We start from the raw sequence: 20,170 nt of genomic DNA, 5'->3' as shown, positions 1-20,170 counted from the left end.
ATCATACCTGAAGATCGCAATTGTGCATACTTTACATCACTTCCTATTGTAATAGGGCGGCTCTGATACCAAATGATACGACTCTACAAGATCTACCCTATCACTAACCCGAGATCTTGACCCCAATCCGGCGCATGCAATCTCGATCCTCCCGAGCACGTGGGCTACAGCTCGACTCCTCCATAGATCCACATCTAACCCAAGCGTCCCATACCACTTGAGCTCATCCAGAAGACATTCGATGCGCAACCTATGATCCGCCACGTAGATGGCCATAGTCTCGACCAGGCGCCAGGGTCCAAGCCCAACCATCACTTGAGAAGCGCTCACCTGAAGTGATCTGCAATAGCACAGGCTCTCACTTATATAGAGGAAAACCGTGTTATCAATAGCATCCTCTACATATAGGAAGCTTTATATATAGCAGTCTCGACTAAAACTAGCCATCCCGCCCTTTGCTACCTCTTGACTCACGCATTAGCCTGCTATCTAACCCTAGGTACACCATGCACATGAAAGTAGATAACCAAGAGCTTCCCCGCATTGTTCTCTTATTTGGGTTTTCTCTCTCGTGCAATGAGAGCGCAATGTATTATGTTTTCACGTCACACATAAGCCTTGTATGGGTGCCCATTTAGTGAGCCCTAGCCCTTAGCTTTTGATGGGAGCAAGGAGCGGAAGCAAGAGGGAGATGGAGAAAGGTGAGAGAGCAATTGATGGGAGCAAGGAGCGGAAGCAAGAGGGAGATGGAGAAAGGTGAGAGAGCAAAAGAGAGAACACAAGTTTGTGGGAAGCAAAAATTCTACGATGTGACTTCCCTTATTGCCTTTTATACAAAAAATAGATAAGGTGATGACGTGGCATTATAAGTACCACTTTTACAAGGGATAGCACATTATGCCTTTATCCCCAACAATCTCCCACTTAAAGGCAATGTGCCCAAAAAGAGGAAGAAGTGTACATAGAAAACATATACACAAAATACAAGAGAATCTCAATCATGAGAAACTCAGCCAACACCCATCTGTACTCTGCAATGTGCAAAGCGTTGCGGGTTAAGACTCTTGGTTAAAAGATCTGCAGGATTGTCATCAATGTGCACTTTAACAAGCTGAATACGCTTATCCTCAAGCACCTCTCTGATAAAATAATATTTCACCTCGATGTGTTTCGTTTTGGCATGAAACACAGGATTACGTGCTAGCTGAATAGCACTCTGACTATCACAATGCAAAATAGGAACCTCTCCTGATAAACCAATATCTCCCACTAGACAAGATAACCATATGGCTTCTTTGCACACCTCTGTGGCTGCAACATATTCTTCCTCTGTGGTAAATAAAGCAATGCATTTCTGTAACCGAGAGATCCATGAAATAGCACCACCATGTAAGGTGAAAACATATCCTGTAGTAGACTTTCTTTGGTCTACACATCCTGCAAAGTCTGAGTCTGTGAACCCATGAAGAACCAAGTCTTTCTTCCCAAAGCAAATGCACACATGCATTGTGCCCTTAAGATATCTCATGATACCTTTCATGGCTTCCCAATGCTTCTTGCCAGGTGTTGCCATGTATCTACTGACAACTCCCACTGCAAAGGCAATATCTAGACGTGTAGCCACCATTGAATACATGAGACTACCAACCGCGGATGCATAAGGAATCTTGGCCATTTCAGCCCTCTCAACATCTGACTATGGGCTGTCTGTGAACCCATGAAGAACCAAGTCTTTCTTCCCAAAGCAAATGCACACATGCATTTTGCCCTTAAGATATCTCAACTCTCAGGAAGAGTGCAAAGCAAGAATGTTGCTTTAAACTCATCATCAATGTTGAATTTCTGATTTGCCAACTGCTTGATGATAGAGTTGAACTCATTGAGGTGCACACTCATAGTTGTGCCCTCCTTCATCCTAAGATCCATGAGCTTCTTGAGCCAATAAACCTTGCTTGCTGCACTTTGTTGAGCATACAAGTCTTCCAACCTTTTCCACATATCCCATGTAGTGTTCTCATTTTCAACATTAAATAGAAGCACATCTGAAATAGAAAGCATGATTGTAGAACGTGCCAATTCATCAACACTTTCCCAATCATCATCTGATATATTTGCCGGCTTCACTCCCTTTTCCTTGATAGGACGGGCTTGATGCTTTTGAAGAAGCACATTATAGCACTGCTTTTGCCAAATGGCAAAATTGTGTACTCCTTCCAACTTCTTGATGTTAAGAAGTGAACCACCTTCACTCCCACTTGAAGCCATATCTCAGCAAATAAAAAATCAGCAAAGGAGATTAAAAAAAGCTTGTAAAATCTGTCCTCTACTGGAGAGAACTTGCAGCCAATATATATTCCAACTTTGAATGCATAAACAGTACCAAAACTGTAATTAATTTCCTGCACCAATATAACTCCAAAACTGAGTGAAATATGCCTGCAAAACTGAGTGTAACTCACTCAAAATTCTGTCCCAACTTGTGACAGAGATAGAGGCATCCAAAACTCAAAGAAACTGTCCCAAAATGACAGTAAAAACAGTCATAAATCTGCAACAAACAATATTCTTGTTTTTCTCAACACAAAGGCATCCAAGACACTATTCCAGTGTCACAAAAATTGCTGAGCACTTGTGCACCAAAAGCCCCAATTTCTGAGATCAAAAGTCAAACTTTGACTACCACAAATGTGCACAATCCAAGCATAAAGGAAATCAGTACCACTTTTGCAACAATGTCAATGCATCCAAGTGCTCCAAGCACTACTTCACAAATGCATAACCTATGGCATCAAGCTCAAGGAATATTCTTGGAATATTCTGAATTCTTTGAGATTCCCTCTTCCAATGTGTCCCAAACTGAAAATTTCTTGCTTCAATGTGCAAGAGCAAGCCTTCCAATGCATAAAATTGCAAAAGCCCCAAATTTATGTGCCTTATCCACTGCCACGTGTCACTTTCTGACAGGCTGAACCCTAAAAGTGATGATAACTCAGCACCACGAAGGCGAAATTCAACCAAACTTGGCAGACAGTGTCCCTTCAAGTAGGCGACCACTTTTATATTGTCAAATCAGCAGTAGAATGTGCGAAATCCACAGATCTGCAACTTGCCCTGTGGCTGGAAACTGAAAATCAGCAAGAACTTCGCAACGGGCAGTCAAAATCCAACCAAACTTGGCAGGATTCCTCTACAGGTGTAGGCGACCAGCTTTAGTGCAAAAACTGGAGGAAAAAACCCAAAATGACAGACGAAATTCAGCTCCTGTGTGGCTGAAAACTGTCGCCCAGCGTAAACAGCACCAAATCGGACCAAATGTGATCCAAATGTAGTCGCCCTGCTGTAGGAGGTGTAGCAATACCAAAAACTCCAACTGGAAAGTGTCCTTGACCACTTTCTCGCTGTATTTCGCTTGCAACAGCCCAAAAACCAGTCAAAAATGCTGAAAAACAGCAAGTACACTCACCCAAAAGATGTCTCCAGCTAGGAGCACGAGAATAGAAGTGATTCCCGCGATGAAACTCCACGAAACAGCTGGGGGCAGCGAGGGAGAGTGGCTGGACTGCGTGGGCAGCAAGAACAAGTGACTTCCTGCGATGGAAAGGTCACACAGTGAGGGGAGGCTAGGGAACGAGGAGAAGCTGGTGGGTAGGGAGGCTCTAATACCAATTGATGGGAGCAAGGAGCGGAAGCAAGAGGGAGATGGAGAAAGGTGAGAGAGCAAAAGAGAGAACACAAGTTTGTGGGAAGCAAAAGTCTACGATGTGACTTCCCTTATTGCCTTTTATACAAAGAATAGATAAGGTGATGACGTGGCATTATAAGTACCACTTATACAAGGGATAGCACATTATTCCTTTATCCCCAACAGCTTTCATCGTATCTAGATTATTTTTTAGTCTCATAGACCCCTCCATCTTTCAAAGATGTTAATAATCTCTCTCTCTCTCTCTCTCTCTCTCTCTCTCTCTCTTTGTGGAGTGTTAGAGACAGCAAGAGGGCTCCAAGTTATTCACAGGCCATCATGCAAAGGTGAAGACCTTGGTTTCAACCCCTATCAGAAAACCCTCCTACTCCGACATCGCAGCAACACCAGCCCATACACATTGCATTGAAAGCGGAGGGTTGGCTCAGACCCATAGGAGATATATTTTCTACAGCAGGAAGTAAGGGAGCTTAGACTTATGGTTGCAGCTCTCGAGAGGAAAGTGAAGGAGATGGAGAACAATGGCAAACAAGACATCATACAAGAAGTACTACAAATACACATGGAAGCAGAACCTGCACCACAGTTGGTAACCAAAGTCCATGACATGGTTACCAATGAGGTCAAATCGATCAAAGAGGAAATCTCAGCAACAATGGACAGCAAAATCAACAAAACTGAAGTATATGGAGAGGTGCAGGAACAAGAAAAGAGGGCGGCTAATGCTCGATGTCTACGCATTGGAGGATTACCTGAAGATTGGCATGAAGGGAGCTTGGCAGAAAAAATTGATAATATCATAGCAACAACCCCTCAGCTCTCTCTCTCTCTCTCTCTCTCTCTCTCTCTGGAGAAAATGTTGCCACGTGCCACCCTTGGACTCTTGGACCATCGGTACCCCTTAAATTACCACCCTTTGACTCTTGGACTTTTACTCATGAACTATCATAAGCTCCTGAACTACCAACATTGGAGCCCACCACGGACTGTCACCCTTGAACCATACAAGCTCTTGGACTACCATCCTTGGACTCTTAGACTACCATAAGCTCTTGGACTCCCACCCTAGGACTCTTAGACTTCCAGGGGCTCTTGGACTATCCCACGTGCCAACCTTGGACTATCATTACGTCTTGAATTACCACCCTTGAACTCTTGGACTTTTACGGACTCATGAATTGCCACAAGCTCTTGGACTACCACATGCATACACATATGTATGTGTAACACACATGCACATAGTGGCCGTGGTAAGAGTTTGCAAGATCCGCCGAAGGTGGGTCATGCAAACTCGTATATATATATATATATATATATATATATATATAATATATATATATAGGGGTGTGTGCATACGCGTGACATATCCATACATATGTGCGTGTGTGCGTACGTTCGCGCGCATGTACATAGTTGTTTTCCATACGTTTCCAGACGGCAAACGCATACGAGTACGAAAGTCTAATTGGAGTATGGTTCAAGCCCTGGGGCTGAATCAAATGTGACCCTAATTTACAAAACAAAAAACAAGAAATATGTATTGTAGTATGTACACATTTAACTCTCAAAGAGCTACAGAACTTTTAACAAAAAGTCAAGTATGTTTGCCCCTTCCCATACGCATATGGAAAGGGGGATTCCATACGTCCAATTGGGGTAATCATACGTGTCTGGTTCCTCTCTCTCTCTCTCTCTCTCTCTCTCTCTCTCTGTGTCTATATATATATATATATATATATATATATAATTTATTTATTTATTTATTTATTTATTTATTTTTATTTTTATTTATTTATTTATTTATATTTATATTTATATATATGTATCTCATATGTATGTATGTATAGATAGATAGATAGATAGGTAGATATAGAGAGAGAAAGAGAGACCACTTTCCAATCTATATATATACAGCTATATGATCTAGAAAGTATCGAGTTGGAGCCATCTGGTGGCTTGGGAAGAGTCTGGGACGTGATGGAAGGAACCGAGTAAAAACACATCACTGTTGTGAATGCCATAGGAAAGGTGCTTCAAAAAGTACTTGCAGCATCAGACTGAGTTTCCAGGATATGTTTTCTCAATTTGTATTATTAGAGACTTTGCTTTGGGGTGATTTTTGGTACAGGAATTCTTAATTGGTTGGAGATTGGAGGGGGGTGGTCCCAAACTCAATAGGATACATGTTCAATGCCAAATTCAAATACAATAGAGGCATGCCTTCTCTTCCTTTTGATTTGATGAGTTTCTGTGGGTTGATGAGCCATCTGCTAAACACGAACAGTTGAGGGCTGCGATGTTGCTAAAGGCCGACCCAACAAACTCTGAAATATCAGGCCACCACGCGACTTCAGCACTCCGTGGAACCGCGTTTGGAGGCTCTTCAGGGTTGGCGACATAACAGAGAAGCTTTTCTTCTTTAACCCAAGCCATAAATTCCGGTTGGGGAGGAAAGGTAAGGCAGCAGAAGCAAGCAAACAACAGTGGAAAGTGGCAATCAAAAAACTCGCTCAATTTGCAGCCCAAGCAAAAGCAAAGACTGGATGTGCTTCTGGAAACAGCGAGGACGAATGGAAGCATGTTATAAGAGGGAAAGGTTCCGGGAAGACTACGAAGGAGCTCATCATCATGATGATGCCAAGGATAGAGGACATCGATGAAAAGCTCAAAAATGTCAATGAAAGGCTCAAAAATGTCAATGAAAGGCTCAAAAATGTCGAGAAGGAATTAGGCAGTGTAAACAAAACTCCGAAAAGTCTTCAGACAGACACGTCAATCATCATGGAGAGGGCATGCCGCGCGAGCTTGACCCTATTTGTGGAGCAGACATACCCAGGTTGTCATGTGCTCCAACGATGAAGATACCGTACCTCGCAAATTCATCATAAGAGACCTTGGCTTCCCGTTGTAGGAAGCTCAAGGACAAGGAGGTGGTGGCACGCACACGACCAGCTGAAGCTGAGGTCGATGTGTTTGTAAGAGCCACCCTCCCGACAGGAGTCCCCGTCCCAAGGGGATTCACACACTTCGCAGTCAGAGACGTGAAGCGAAGTGTGTTGTGTCGAGAGGCCATAGACTATCAGCACCCACCTCCCGAACATTTGTCTTTGACAAGGAGCAGCAAACTGCTCTACAAATTAATCCAATTGGAGCGCGACATCTGCGCTGCTCTCCAACACTTCAGTCTGTCTTTACAGACTGCTGTGTTGGGAACGTATATCATCTCCCCTTCGTTTCATGATCTCCTTGACCCTCAGAGCCTCCTGAATGCCGTCTTCACGGAGTGCCCTGAAGGGTTGGAGAGTCTTATCCATCTCCATGGGCAACACCGTGAGTGGTTGATGGACAGATAGGATGATACTTACCAATTTTGTATCTCTTGGAAGCTTTTCCTTTCCTTACAGCATGGCTTTTGCCTATCGTATGCCTTACTTTCATGTTTGTTATACGGCTCATGCAGGCAATGAAACTGTAGTGGCCAAACATGTTCTCAGTTATTGTTGTTGCTCTTGCAGCTTATTTGCTAGTTGTAATCATAGTTCAGAATTGCGTATCTGTAGGAAGATTGTGGCAATCATGGTCATTCTCATCATCCCTATATGGGTTGTTGTGAAAGCTGAGTGTAAGAAATCCTAGATTTACTATATTTAGAAATGTGCTAAGGAACAGAAAAGAGACTGAAATAGCAGAGAACAAGGAATATTTGTATTGCTTGAATGTCTGTGGTGTGTCATTCATACAGTTGGGCCTCTCTTATATAGAGAGTGAAAAGTCACACATGAAAAGGTGTGTACTCCAAAGTATATGTGCATGAAGAGGTGTGTACCCCTTGTGAAGGGTGTGACCCTTGATGAGAGGGTACATTACAATGGGAGTGTCTCTTCAATAGAATGTCTCTTGTGAAGGGTTGTGCCTCATAGGAAGTGTCCCGTCGAAAGGGCATACCCTTCCACAAGTGTCCATTCATTAAACCATCCATAAGTCTAAGGTACAGAGAAAGGAATACGTCACAGATCGTGACATCCCCTCCCACTCAAAATAAGACCCTGGTGGAGATAATCAGCTGATGTAGAAAATATCACGGTAAATTCTGAAAATACTGCTGTAAAATGTCACGGTACTGCTGTAAGTCTTCATCAGATTGCCAAGTAGCGTCGGAGTCGTCCAGATCTCGCCAAAGAACAAGGAATTCCATGATAAGTCGATGTCGATTCTCTCGCTGTTGATGGTCCAGAATACGCTCAGGAATAAGGAGAACATAATCGTCTTTGATTTCTCGGACATAATCACTTGCAAGAGCTTCATCGCCCGGAATGTACGTCTTTAGCCAAGAAATATGACATGTCAGGTGGATTTTACCCCATGATGGTGGTAATTCCAATTTGTAACTTAAAGGTGAATTTTTCTTGACGATCCGGAAAGGTCCATAGTATCTTAGTCGCAACTTAGGAAACACAGACTTAACCGTCTTGTAGCGATGTTGGGCTACAAATAATAGCACCATGTCACCAGTTTCAAATTCCAGGTGATGTCTATGGACCGTTGATACTGCTCTTGCACTTTTCACATATGATCCCTGACTTGGAGTAGAATGTCTTGCATTTCTTGAACCAATTGATCAGCTAGGGCCACTCGATGTTGAAGTACAAAATTCGTTGGTACAATCAAAGTGTGTCCATAAGCTGCTTGGAATGGAGTCATGCTGATGGCACTATGGAAAGAGTTATTATAAGCAAACTCAAGGAGTGGTAGATACTCTTCCCAAGCTGCTAGGCGTGACTGAATATAATGGCGGAGCATTTCTTCCAGAACTTGGTTGACTCTTTTAGTCTGACCATTTGATTCTGGGTGGTAGGCTGAACTAAACAATAGAGTTGTACCCAAAGATTCGAACAATGAAATCCAAAAGTGACTGGTAAACTTAGGATCTCTGTCGGATACGATATTCTTGGGCAATCCATGGTGTCGAAAGATGTGTTGTATGAAGAGTTTGGCGATGTCCGGAGCCTGGGCACTTCTTTTGCAAGCAACAAAGTGTGCCATTTTGGACAATCGATCAACAATTACCATAATCTGAGTGTTACATCTGGAAGATCGTGGTAGTGTTGTAATGAAATCCATGGAAATACTTTCCCACCTTTCAGTTGGAACTAGAAGAGGCTGAAGAAGTCCTGCTGGAAGTCGTCGGCTTGCTTTCATTTGTTGACAAGATAAGCAAGATGTAACCATTTTGATGACATCGCTTTTCATCTGAGGCCAGTAGTATGTTGCACTAAGTAACCTGTAAGTCTTGTTGATGCCTGGATGGGCAGCATAAGGAACTGCATGATGCTCTTTTAACAAAAGACGTCGAACATCCTTGTCATGTGGTACACAAACGCGATCTTGATAATACAAAAGGTCGTCCGTATAAGAATAGGATGAGAAAATCTTATGTTGGGAAGTCGAAGGTTGATCTTTTGAAAGAACTTGTACTACTGTGCCGAAGTCTTTATCATTGAGATACTTCCCTTTGAATGAATTCAGAACATCCACAGATAATGTAGAGATTACCATAGCTGATGCTAGAGTTAACCTGCTGAGAGCATCTGCAACTACATTGCGTAGTCCTGGAATGTACTCAATGGTCATGTCAAAGTTGGCTAGAAACTCAACCCAGCGTGCTTGTCGAGCGTTCATGACTGACTAAGTAAAGATATACTTTAGAGAATGATGGTCTGTCTTGACCACCGAGTCGGCTCCCATGAGATAATGTTTCCAAGAGCGATAAGCATGTACAATGGCAAGAAACTCCTTATCATAAACCGGGTATCAGGTTTGGATATCGAAATGTTTATGGCTGTCAAAAGCAATAACTCTACCTTCTTGCATCAAGACTGCTCCTGTAGCGATGTCAGAAGCGTCAGTCATGACCTCAAATGGAAGGTTTGGGTCAGCAATAGCCATAACTGGTGTGGTAGTGAGTGCTTGCTTGAGTTGTTGGAAACTATGCTTTGTTTCAAGAAGCCACTGAAAAACTGCTGTGCTTTTCAATAATTCGGACATAGGAGCAGCGATCTCGGAAAACTGATAGACCTTTGTATGGTAGAAGTTTGCCAATCCGAGAAAAGAGCGGACATCATGAACATTCTTAGGAGTAGGCCAGTTTCGGATTACCTCGACCTTCTTGGGATCCACAGAGATGCCATGAGCTGAAATAACATGTCCCAAATATTCGAGTTGGGTCTTGAAGAACTCACTCTTCTCAACGGTGATGTAGAGAGAATTTGCGCGGAGAACTTCAAAAACTTGGTGGAGATGTTGTTGTTTGGGCGCTGATGACATCAGTGGGGATGTCATAGTAGCTAGTCCTTGCTATGCATGATGGAGTTTATGGTTTTCAACCTTGTGAGTGACTATCATGAGATTGAAACTGCACTATGTTGTGTTTTTAGAGGATGAGTTTGGGAATGTTCCTGGATTCATCTAGGTATATGCTTCTACCGTATTAGCGGACATGCAAATTTCACCTTGTGAAGTTTTCGTCCAAGTTGCGGCCTGCTGGTATTGTGATAATTCTTTCTATCTTAAATGGTGTGTTGCCCTATCAGCTAGATTTAGATTTAGATGCTCGTTGGGGAGAGACTAAAATGAAAATGTTTAGACTTCACAAGTAGTTGTAGCTTGAATGAAGAGATTTTGGACTACCTTTTGATTAGCCTTCTCCTTTAGTGCTAGCCTTCATCATGGCTGAGTCTACCCTTCACCTCCGGAGTGCCGACAGAAACTCAGTACGAAGACTTTGTATAAATGGATGCTCAAGTATGTGTGGGTTTGTGGATTTATATGTGTGAGAACATTTATACTATGGTCTACACCCACTGTTGGGCGCTGATGACATCAGTGGGGATGTCATAGTAGCTAGTCCTTGCTATGCATGATGGAGTTTATGGTTTTCAACCTTGTGAGTGACTATCATGAGATTGAAACTGCACTATGTTGTGTTTTTAGAGGATGAGTTTGGGAATGTTCCTAGATTCATCTAGGTATATGTGCTCATGTAGGGATCTGCTGAAAACGAGGATGTCATCGAGGTAAACGATGACGAACTTATTGAGGAAAGGCCTTAAAATGTCGTTCATTAGCGTCATGAATGTGGCCGGGGCATTGTTTAACCCAAAAGGCATGACCAAACATTCATAGTGTCCATACTTTGTTCGAAAAGCTGTCTTGTACTCATCGCCTTCTCGTATGCGAATTTGATGATAACCTGAACGAAGATCAATCTTTGAGAATTGTGTTGCGTGTAGAAGTTGATCGAAGAGGTCATCGATGCGAGGCAATGGATACTTGTTTTTTATAGTGAGCTTGTTGAGGGCTCGGTAGTCGATGCAGAGGCGCATTGACTTATTCTTTTTTTCCACAAGTAGTACATGAGATCCGAAAGGGCTGCGACTGGGCCAAATGTGACCTTGTCGAGTAGTTCAGTCACCTGTCTTTGGATTTCTTTATTTTGAGTGTAAGAAACCCGATAAGGAGGTTTCGACGGTGGATTACTGCCTCGAATAAGTTCGATTGGGTGATCCACTGGTCGTCGAGGTGGTAACTGCTTTGGCAATTCCTATGGAAAAATATCCAGGTAGGGCTGGAAAAAAGGTTGGTTGAGGTACTCAGGAGGATCCTTTGTTGGTGTCTCCTCTACTGCCATAACCAACAGAAGTGAAGTCTTTACTTGACATTTACGAACCCACTTCTTTACTTGTAGGACAAAGGCAACTGGGGTTGAAGGAGAGTCCCTAGAACCAGTTAGCTCAATAAGTTTTCCCTGGCGGACAAACTGGATAGTATGGCTGCGAAAACTGATTGATGGATCATAGTCGCAGAGCCACTATTGTCCGAGTATGACATCGTACTGAGAAAGAGACATGATGTCGAAGTTCAACTTGTCCGTATAATGTTGTATGCGAAAAGACAAGTTTTTGATCCTGGTGCTGCACAAGAAGGTAGTTCCATTTGCGAGTTCAATCTGATAGTCCATGGGACTAGGACTGGTGGTCAACCGAAGTTTTTCGACCATAGAACTAGCTAGGAAGTTATGAGAGCAGCCACTATCGATGAGGATAGTGACCGTTGTTCCACGAATCGATCCTTGGACACAAAGTACTTGAGTGGCTAGGGAAGGTTCGGGGTTGCTGGCAAGGCTCATGTGGATGGTATTTGCCATTCGAACAGCTTTGTCTTTCTTGTCTTGTGCTGGGGCAGCATCTTCTATTTGGGAAGTGCTAGGTTCCATATTGGAATTTCGCTTTGGTCACTTGGGACAATCGAACCATCTATGGTCGCCTGTACAGATGGTACAAATCCCTTTTGTGCTGGAGTTGTTCTTCTTGTCAGTGGCCGCACCTTTATGTTGGTGATGTTGGTCATGACTTGTGAAGAGGAAGAGGCGCGATCCTTGAAGGAGTGCTTCTGTTGGGATCCAGCATACGATTTCTAAGACTTGTGGGGATCTTGAAACTGTCGCTGACCTTGATTACCCGAGTTTTTTTTGAACTTGGGGTTAGCTTGAGGGCGAGCATCCTTGGCCATAGTAGAGTTTCGTGTTCTATTAGAACTTTGCTTTCCTGAGTTTTGGAAATCGGTAATGCGCTCTGCGTAAGCAATAGCGCTAGCTGTGGTGGTGATGTTTGCTTTGAGGATATCAATGCGTAACGAGGGATTTAGGCTTGAGATGAAAGCATGAAGGCAATCATCATCAGTTAAACCATCAATCTCTAGCACCAACGTGATGAACTGAGAGATGTAGGAAGATAGGGAGCCTGTTTGCTCCAACTGTCAGAGTTTTGAACATGCTTGGAAGTCCGCATTGGCAGGTATGAACTGCTTATGGCGCACGTGTTCAAAACGTTCCCAAGTTAACACACTTTTGCCGTCCTTTAAGTATCGTTGCCACTATAGGAAAGCTATATCCTTGAGGAGGGAGGCTGCCAAGGCAATCTTTTTTCCTTCAGTGAGATCAACAGTATCAAAGTACATGTGCAGTTTTGCGAGCCATTGGTCAACTGTTTGGCGATTTCGTTGACCAATGTAGGCTTTCGGAAGTTTATTTAGTTTTGGAAGCTTGGAGTAAGCGGTAGAGGGCACGGAGTTCAGTGTTTTCTATCTCTGGTGGGAACGAGTCCACATAGTCATCTGGTGGTGTCACGTCATCCTCTGTATGTGTGATACTGCGAGAATCCTGGAGTTGTTGGACTTTCTGGACCAAGTCGGAGATGCTGTCCTAAAGCGGAGAAATTTGAAGTTCAAGTAGTGCTTCGCCTTGTAAGTTGACTTCAAGGGTCTTTTTTGGACTTGAGTCGCTTATCGCCGGAGAGGCTGCCCGTGAGCGTTGCAACATATCTGAGGTCCCTGTGAGAAAAGCACAAACCTGCGTTGGAGGGGGCAGGCGAGGCAGGATGGAACCACCCGTGGAAATCTGGTAAAGGAGGTCCTGTCTGAGGTAACACTAGTGATGCCGCAGTGGGTGTTAATGCTCGTAAGAGTACACAGGTAGGTTGCAAAGTCCACGGATCTGAGAAGGGATAAGGAGCTACTGTCGGGAGTGGAGGATATCCAGGAGAAGGAGTGCCTTCAGAGTGTAAATACTGTCTTGGGGAAGGTAAAACCTGTGCAGGAGGATATCTGGGAGCTGAAGGAGGTGGAGAGTACCCTAGAGATGCTGAAGCTGAGGGGTAAAAGTCTCTCCAAAGATGGACAGCAAACTCCTGAGGAATATCGGGTTCTAGGTATCTACGTGTCTCGTGAAACACAACCTGGACTGCGCTAAGGAAGTAATGTAATTGAGGTGCCTCACGCAGAAGGTATAGGATGTGGTCCAAATCACTGGAAGGGCACGTGACACAGAAGACCCACGATGCAAAAGCTCCGAAATGGGCTGGTTGTGCAATCTGGACACGATATTGTGTGAAAGATGATGCCTGAGGTGTCCTTGAAGGGACTGGGGCATTACCAGAGGTTTCCATGCTTTAAGGAGGGGGCTTTCATTTGCTGTAATTTGATAATGAGCAGCAAATAACAATATGAAGGAGAATCCTTAAAAATAGAATGGAAAGAATCCACTTGGAATAGATTAGATCTGCCAGACTGTGCTAAAAAGCGTGTACCAGCAGTGGGGTGGCTTTGGGCTGGAAAAAGTACAGCATCAATTCCGAGTTGAAGGAGGTCCTGATGTCAAGTTGGTAGAAGACAATAGTCAAGCTTCAAATTTTGAAATTAGGGTTTGCTGTAGAGGGAGGCGATTCAGCAACCAAACAGTCCGGTTGTGGGCAGAAATATGTCGCCAACAATAGCATAGCACCATCAACCAGTTGGGGCTTGATCTGTTGATAGAGACGATGTTTTCTTGTACAAGAGGGGCTGGCTGAGGGAATTTGCTGTACAACAAGGCCTCTGTTCGCAGGCTGAGATGGCGAGGTGAAGAGATCTAGCAGGCTATGCAGAGATTGGCGTCAGGCTGTCACTCTTCAGGGCGATGGAACGCATCCATGGCTGAGCAGAGGCTAGCGAACAGATAGAAGGCTGAGGGCATGATTGGCGTGACTATGAAAGGCCGCCAAAGGCTGAGCAAAAACCTACAAACAGAGATCGGCAAGCTTGATGTGGGCTTGGTGTGGGCTTGGTGTGGGCTGGCAAGCAGAAAACAGCAAGGGAGGGGCAGAATCGGCCTGATAGACTGTACGGAACAGCAGGCGTGACTTTCGAGAAGAGGACGTGACTTACGAGACACCAAAAACCGATTTGCGAAGGCTGCAATAACTGCTAGGCCTTGCTTTTCCCAAAAATTAAAGGTTAGGTTACTTGGACGCAAGGGTAATCTTGGGTTGCGCCTTAGGTTTAGGGCTGGTTGTGCTTTTTAGGCCCTCTAGGTACCCTTTTGTAGGGTGGTGCTTGGTGCCAAAGGGTGTGCCTATTCTAAGGGGTGTGACCCTTGGAATAGGTGTACCTTTTCATGAAGGGGTGTAACCCTGTTTTAAAGAGGGGTGTCCCCACACGAAAATATGTGTCCCTTTTTTCCACGATGGGGTGTGTCCCTTGGGTGAGGAGTCAAAAACTCTTCATCAAAAGGTGTGCCTGATGGTGGAAAAGGTGCGTCCCTTGGTTTTGGGACAGCCCAAGCACATCAAAAGACACGATTTTTGTCGTGTCCATTCACATCAACTCGTGATGTAAGGAAGATGGAGAGGCCACTGATGAGTTTAGGTGGGGTTGGCACTAAAAAATTTTACGCTCGTTCTCTCCATCTCTTCCATGCATAACGTGCGTGGATATCCTTCTAGCGGAAAAAGATGTATCAGATAGGCGCTAGAAGGTGGGGGGCATTTCCTACAAGCAGGAGCGAAATTTGCTCTGATACCACTATAAGACATCCTAGATTTACTATATTTAGAAATGTGCTAAGGAACAAAAAAGAGACTGAAGTAGCAGAGAACAAGGAATATTTGTATTGCTTGAATGTCTGTAGTGTGTCATTCATACAGTTGGGCCTCTCTTATATAGAGAGTGAAAAGTCACACATGAAAAGGTGTGTACTCCAAAGTGTATGTGCATGAAGAGGTGTGTACCCCTTGTGAAGAGTGTGACCCTTGATGGAGGGTACATTACAATGGGAGTGTCTCTTCAATAGAATGTCTCTTGTGAAGGATTGTGCCTCATAGGAAGTGTCCCGTCGAAAGGGCATACCCTTCCACAAGTGTCCATTCATTAAAACCATCCATAAGTCTAAGGTATAGAGAAAGGAATACATCACAGATCATGACACTAAGCTTGATTTTAGATTGCACACTAGCGAATCAAATCCCATATTATATAAAACCATTGAGGAGGAAGCCTTGCTTCCATACAAAGGATATAGAAGACATTCACACATCACAGCAAATAGACGCACACGAATAAACAACATCATCTGGTCTATCTAGAGTTGGGCTTCTTTTCTTTGCCTCAGCTTGTAGCATGACAACAATCAATAACATGATTCAACTATGGTTTTCCATGATGGAAGAGAATTGACTTGTAAGATATTTGGTCTTACCTAACACTGATCAACAGTTTCCTCACGACAACACTTCAGCAGTTTGTGGTCCCCGCAAGAGTAATACAAAGTTTAAATGAGCACTGCAAATCAATTTTTGGGTGCACCTAATGAAATCAGCAAGCCTCCCTAATGAAGCAGGCACCCTCACATAGGGCGCAGAATTAGCAACATATGTCTCAGACCTTAAAGGTCAGACAATTTAACATTTTCGCTTGTTGTGCGAATAAATTTTAGTTTTGGAATTGCCACATATAGTTTGTGAACGTTCAATAATCCCATAATTATTAAAGCCCCAACAGCCCTTCAACATGCCCCTATCTTCTTCACTTTCTCATCCCCCTATTCATTTAAAGACAGGATGGCTAAAGACCCTTTTGAGAAATTTCCCCGAAACAGTCTTTTGCCCATGAGTACTTTCTTTACAGTTCTGATCGATTATGGGCTATACAATAGGGGCCAGTATCGTTACAAATTTCACTCGTGGCCTAGCACGCCCATTTGTCAATCAATGAGAACTTCTATCCATGTGAAACCAAAGGACCATTCATTTTTAGTTATAGGATCTTAGTTTACTTGGCAAACTGGGAAATGTTCATTAGTGGGTTCGTTGCGAAATTGGGTTATATTTCATGTCTTCTGTGGCATGCTGAACTGGCATATTAAGGCCAGATGTGCACGATATGATCGTCCGTTATCAAATTGTCAGGTGCCTGGTTCAATCCCCCGCCCATGTTATGGTTGAGAACCACCGTGACGTGCCTTATTATTTGTGAAATCCTTGCCAAAGACGTCTAAGGCTGAATCGAAACACACGACAAACATACAATTAAAAGGGGGTAACCTGGTATAATATTAGTATATATAAGTGAACAGGGAGAAAACGTGTTCAACTGTACTTTTGAGACTGGTTTCAACTTTAGGCACGGGCTGTCCGTATGAGCTCCAACGATCATGAAGCCGTTCCCAGGAACATACCTGCCAAATGCAAAGATGAATCATGACCTCATCCAGAATTTCACATGACCATAAGTCCACTGAAGATTCTTTAGGAAGGACAATCTACATACCTTCCACCAACAGCAAAGGCAACGATCGTGGAGTGATTGCGGGTGAAAAAATATTTGCCGCCTGCGTTGAGATGCCAATCTGCCCTTTCTGATAACTGCACGTAGCCTGCTGCCTTGAGCCTGGCCTTAGCCTCATCTAGGGGACAGAGAGAAAAGACCCAAATTCAGGAACCAGAAAACTGGAGCAATTAAGAGGAAAAGAGGAAGTGAACGGGTGGGATCTTACGAACAGCATGGTAAGGAGTGGGGGAAGCATTGAGGAATGCCACCAGCTCGTTTGCCACAGCATGAGCATCGCGTCCTTGTTTCTCAACCATGATGCTGTGGAAGGAGTGAAGGCAACAGTAGCCCAAAGTCTTGCAATGTTGAAGGCGTGCACACTAACTAGTACTAGTACTAATATACTACTGGTAGCGTAAGCTTGCATGCATCGCCTTTACGATGCATGTCGAATTCACACTAGGCTTTTTCCATTCCTCCTCATTCCTACTAGAGAGGTGGTCTCTAGTGCACACCACCAAGCTCGCCATTCTCATGGTGCTGGTGTTGTCCTACTTGGGCTAAGAGGAGGGATCGGCCCGGACACTGACACAAAAGATTTGTGTCCGACCCTTGATAGGCCACCCCACTCCATGGCCACCTCCTCCATCTGCTATATGCTTGGCTCATTCCATCTCCCCCAACCTCTACACCAATCACAAGTTAGGTGACGTAAATTAGCAGCCTGATGATCGCCGGGTAGTGTGACCCACCACACACTGCTACCATCCTCCAATTATATTTCCTCCTCAATGGGTGGTCGGGTGGTCTAAACCCAGACGTTCTTGTCGCGTGGACTGGCATGGAGCTCAGGAATGTTTCCCACTCACTACTTCCCTGCCCAAAAAAGGAGGCCAGAACAAGATGATGGGACCCGAAAACGTGTAGGTGGACTGGTTTGCAAGGTCTCTCATAGGTTTGCAAGCAAGTAGCACCGTAATGCTTGGCTTCAGACTACTATTTCACATCTCCAACGGGTACTACAATGTGGCATTGCAGTAGCAAGGGGGCTAGTGGCAATGTCCCAAGCGCAAGCATTTTGTGACATTCCCTAGCTGTGAATGAGAATGGCCTCTTACCATGTTTACAAGGCACTAGAGGCGTGGAAGGACGTGGATGCCATGAATATCATGGGATGTGCAAAATATCGTTGGACATAACCTAGGGCAACCAAACTCCCTCGTTCATTCCTAGCATGGCAAAAGACGAGAGTTCAACCAATAAGCTACGTTTAACTTGCTAACAAAGGTAAGACCCATTTGTGGATTTTTCCCTGCCCTGTCCCCTTGATGTATAAAGCACACCCGCCCATCCCTCAAGTAGATGGGCAGGCATGAGGGGAGTGTTTACCCACCCTTAAACATGTATGGCCCTATATCAAGCAACATAAACCATTTGTGGATTTTTCCTTGCCCTGTCCCCTCGATGTATAAAGCACACCCGCCCATCCCTCAAGCAGATGGGCAGGCATGAGGGGAGTGTTTACCCACCCTTAAACATGTATGGCCCTATATCAAGCAGCATAACACTCAAGATGGATCCTTGAGCCCCCTCGCCCCCCCTAGCTTGCCACTCAAGGAAAATGGCAAGTGGCAGTCATTATCTTTCCCTTGAGAGTTTGTTCTTGAAGAAAATGTGTGAGGGCCCTTCATCTAGATACATGGAGGTTTTATAAGGTTGAAAAAGTTGGAAATAAGTGGAAAATAACGCAAGCTCCAAATTTGTTTCTCTCAAAGGAAAGAAAATAGCAAAAGGCTCAAATTAGTTAAAGTTAAAGATGAAAAATAGTGGAGTCTCCAATATTATTTTTCTCATAGGAAAGCAAAATAATGACCTTTGATGGATTTCAAAATGAACTTCTGGGTCATGGCTCACCATCGAAAGCAAGTAACAGTGATCCAACCATCACCCTCACCTCATGAGTTTCAATGGGATGCACCAAAGATGGTGGCCATCAGACACAAGGGATGGAGCTCACACCAATGTATTCCTTGAGAGTTAGGGGGAGGGATAAATACCCTCTTCCACTCTGAACGCCAATTTGGTAGAAGGATAGGAAAATCTCTTAGGATACTTTTATGTCATGTTAGCTTAGCTAATGCATTGAGAAGGTAATTTTGGGTTTTGATTATTGACCATAATAGCTTATGTGTTTAAAAAACTTGGAATTATTATGGATTAGAACTCAGATATGACTTTGAGTTTACCTAAAGTCTTAAGGTCGAGCTTTCATCAAAATTTCAAGCTATTTTCTCAAACTTTAGGTAAAATCACCATACTTCTTGATTAAAGTGAGTTTGGGCTTGGGCCTAAAATTATAGCTAGGCTTAGGCATTAGTTATGGTGCACAACTAAAGGCCCTCTAATTAAATGAAGTAATATAGGGTCTCACTGTCAAACACTCAGTTTGAAAGACAGCTTCGCATAGTTCCAAAGGAGGATGGTCATGTAAGGATGAACAAGAAAACCAAGAAGGAAAGGCAAGGGATCGGATGTGGAACTCATGGCTAGGTGGTTAATTTGAAGCGGTCTCTAAGTTGTCGAGATCTCACATTGGTATCAAGCTTTCTAGTGAATCTTGGGATCTGCCTTTGTCTCTCTATGTTAACGGATAAGTGCAGCATATGTGTTGCTTTATAGCTAGCAATATCATTGTCTAGTTGAGAAGGTTTGTAATGATGCCCTGGCCTGGCGAAGAAGAATGTCTGACACTCATCCATTATCTGCTTAGTCATGAAGGAAATCGCCTTGGACAATAGCCCTACTTCAAACTCGTTAGAGGCAAGCATCATCCCAAGAAGGTCCTCTCCGCATGATGATGCTTTCATTCATTTTTAACACTATGTCCCGTAAATTCTTATTGATCTAACATTGCAACTTCTAAAACTGACCATTTTTTGTTATGAGGAGAAATTTGCATCCAAATAATGCATCATCGAGGGAAAACAATTTAACCACCAAAATGAACTACCAAAGCAGGGATAGCAAAGCAAAGTTGAAGCAATTCAAACAATTCACTAGCTTGTAAGGAACACACTAGTACATGCCAAGAGAATTCCTTAAAGAGATCAAAATAGATGTATGCACAAGAACATATGGGCATTGAGGGTGTGAGATCTATCTCCTTATGCACAAAGACATCTTAGAGCTTTGTTTTTAAACAATTAAAAATAGAAAGCTATGTCATTATATCACATATTAAAAGGAATCGAATCAACTCCAAAGTTGAATTCCTAGAGATATATTGCCAACTCTCCACACGAATTTGAAGTGCTTGCCTCTTGACTTGGG

The 20,170-nt window shown here is 43.6% G+C and overlaps 2 protein-coding genes across 3 annotated transcripts in view; one reads left to right on the top strand and one right to left on the bottom strand.

Annotated features, from left to right (window-relative positions):
- Positions 1-17,312, bottom strand: part of LOC147905644 (Zn-dependent exopeptidases superfamily protein) — a 74,403-nt gene extending 57,091 nt beyond the window's left edge. Inside the window, exons 1-3 of one of the 2 annotated variants that reach the window (XM_087373731.1) lie at positions 17,067-17,312; positions 16,841-16,976; positions 16,670-16,748 (exon numbers count right to left, since the gene is read on the bottom strand). In XM_087373731.1, the coding sequence (XP_087229857.1) occupies positions 16,670-16,748; positions 16,841-16,976; positions 17,067-17,157 (306 nt within the window). In that variant the 5' untranslated portion in view covers positions 17,158-17,312. The remainder of the gene's footprint in view (positions 1-16,669; positions 16,749-16,840; positions 16,977-17,066) is intronic. The other variant, XM_087373721.1, reaches the window with a different exon arrangement.
- On the top strand, positions 4,182-7,097 carry LOC147905645 (uncharacterized). The gene is made up of 3 exons (XM_087378517.1): positions 4,182-4,465; positions 6,040-6,474; positions 6,615-7,097. The coding sequence occupies exons 1-3, from the start codon at positions 4,182-4,184 to the stop codon at positions 7,054-7,056; spliced, it is 1,161 nt and encodes a 386-aa protein (XP_087234643.1). The 3' UTR covers positions 7,057-7,097.
- Positions 17,313-20,170: the final 2,858 nt, after the last annotated feature.

This window comes from Dipteris shenzhenensis, chromosome 1 (assembly GCF_047967505.1).
Source record: "Dipteris shenzhenensis isolate YYH24624 ecotype China chromosome 1, Dip_SZ_1.0, whole genome shotgun sequence".
Lineage (NCBI taxonomy): Eukaryota > Viridiplantae > Streptophyta > Polypodiopsida > Gleicheniales > Dipteridaceae > Dipteris > Dipteris shenzhenensis.
This window is presented reverse-complemented; position numbering and strand designations above follow the sequence as displayed.

Coding starts and splice junctions, on each gene's coding strand:
- LOC147905645 (XM_087378517.1), top strand. CDS start 4,182: ATGGTTGCAGCTCTCGAGAGGAAAGTGAAGGAGATGGAGAACAATGGC. Junction 4,466..6,039: donor GGAGGATTACCTGAAGATTG/GCATGAAGGGAG, acceptor CTGAAATATCAG/GCCACCACGCGACTTCAGCA. Junction 6,475..6,614: donor AAAAGTCTTCAGACAGACAC/GTCAATCATCAT, acceptor TTCCCGTTGTAG/GAAGCTCAAGGACAAGGAGG.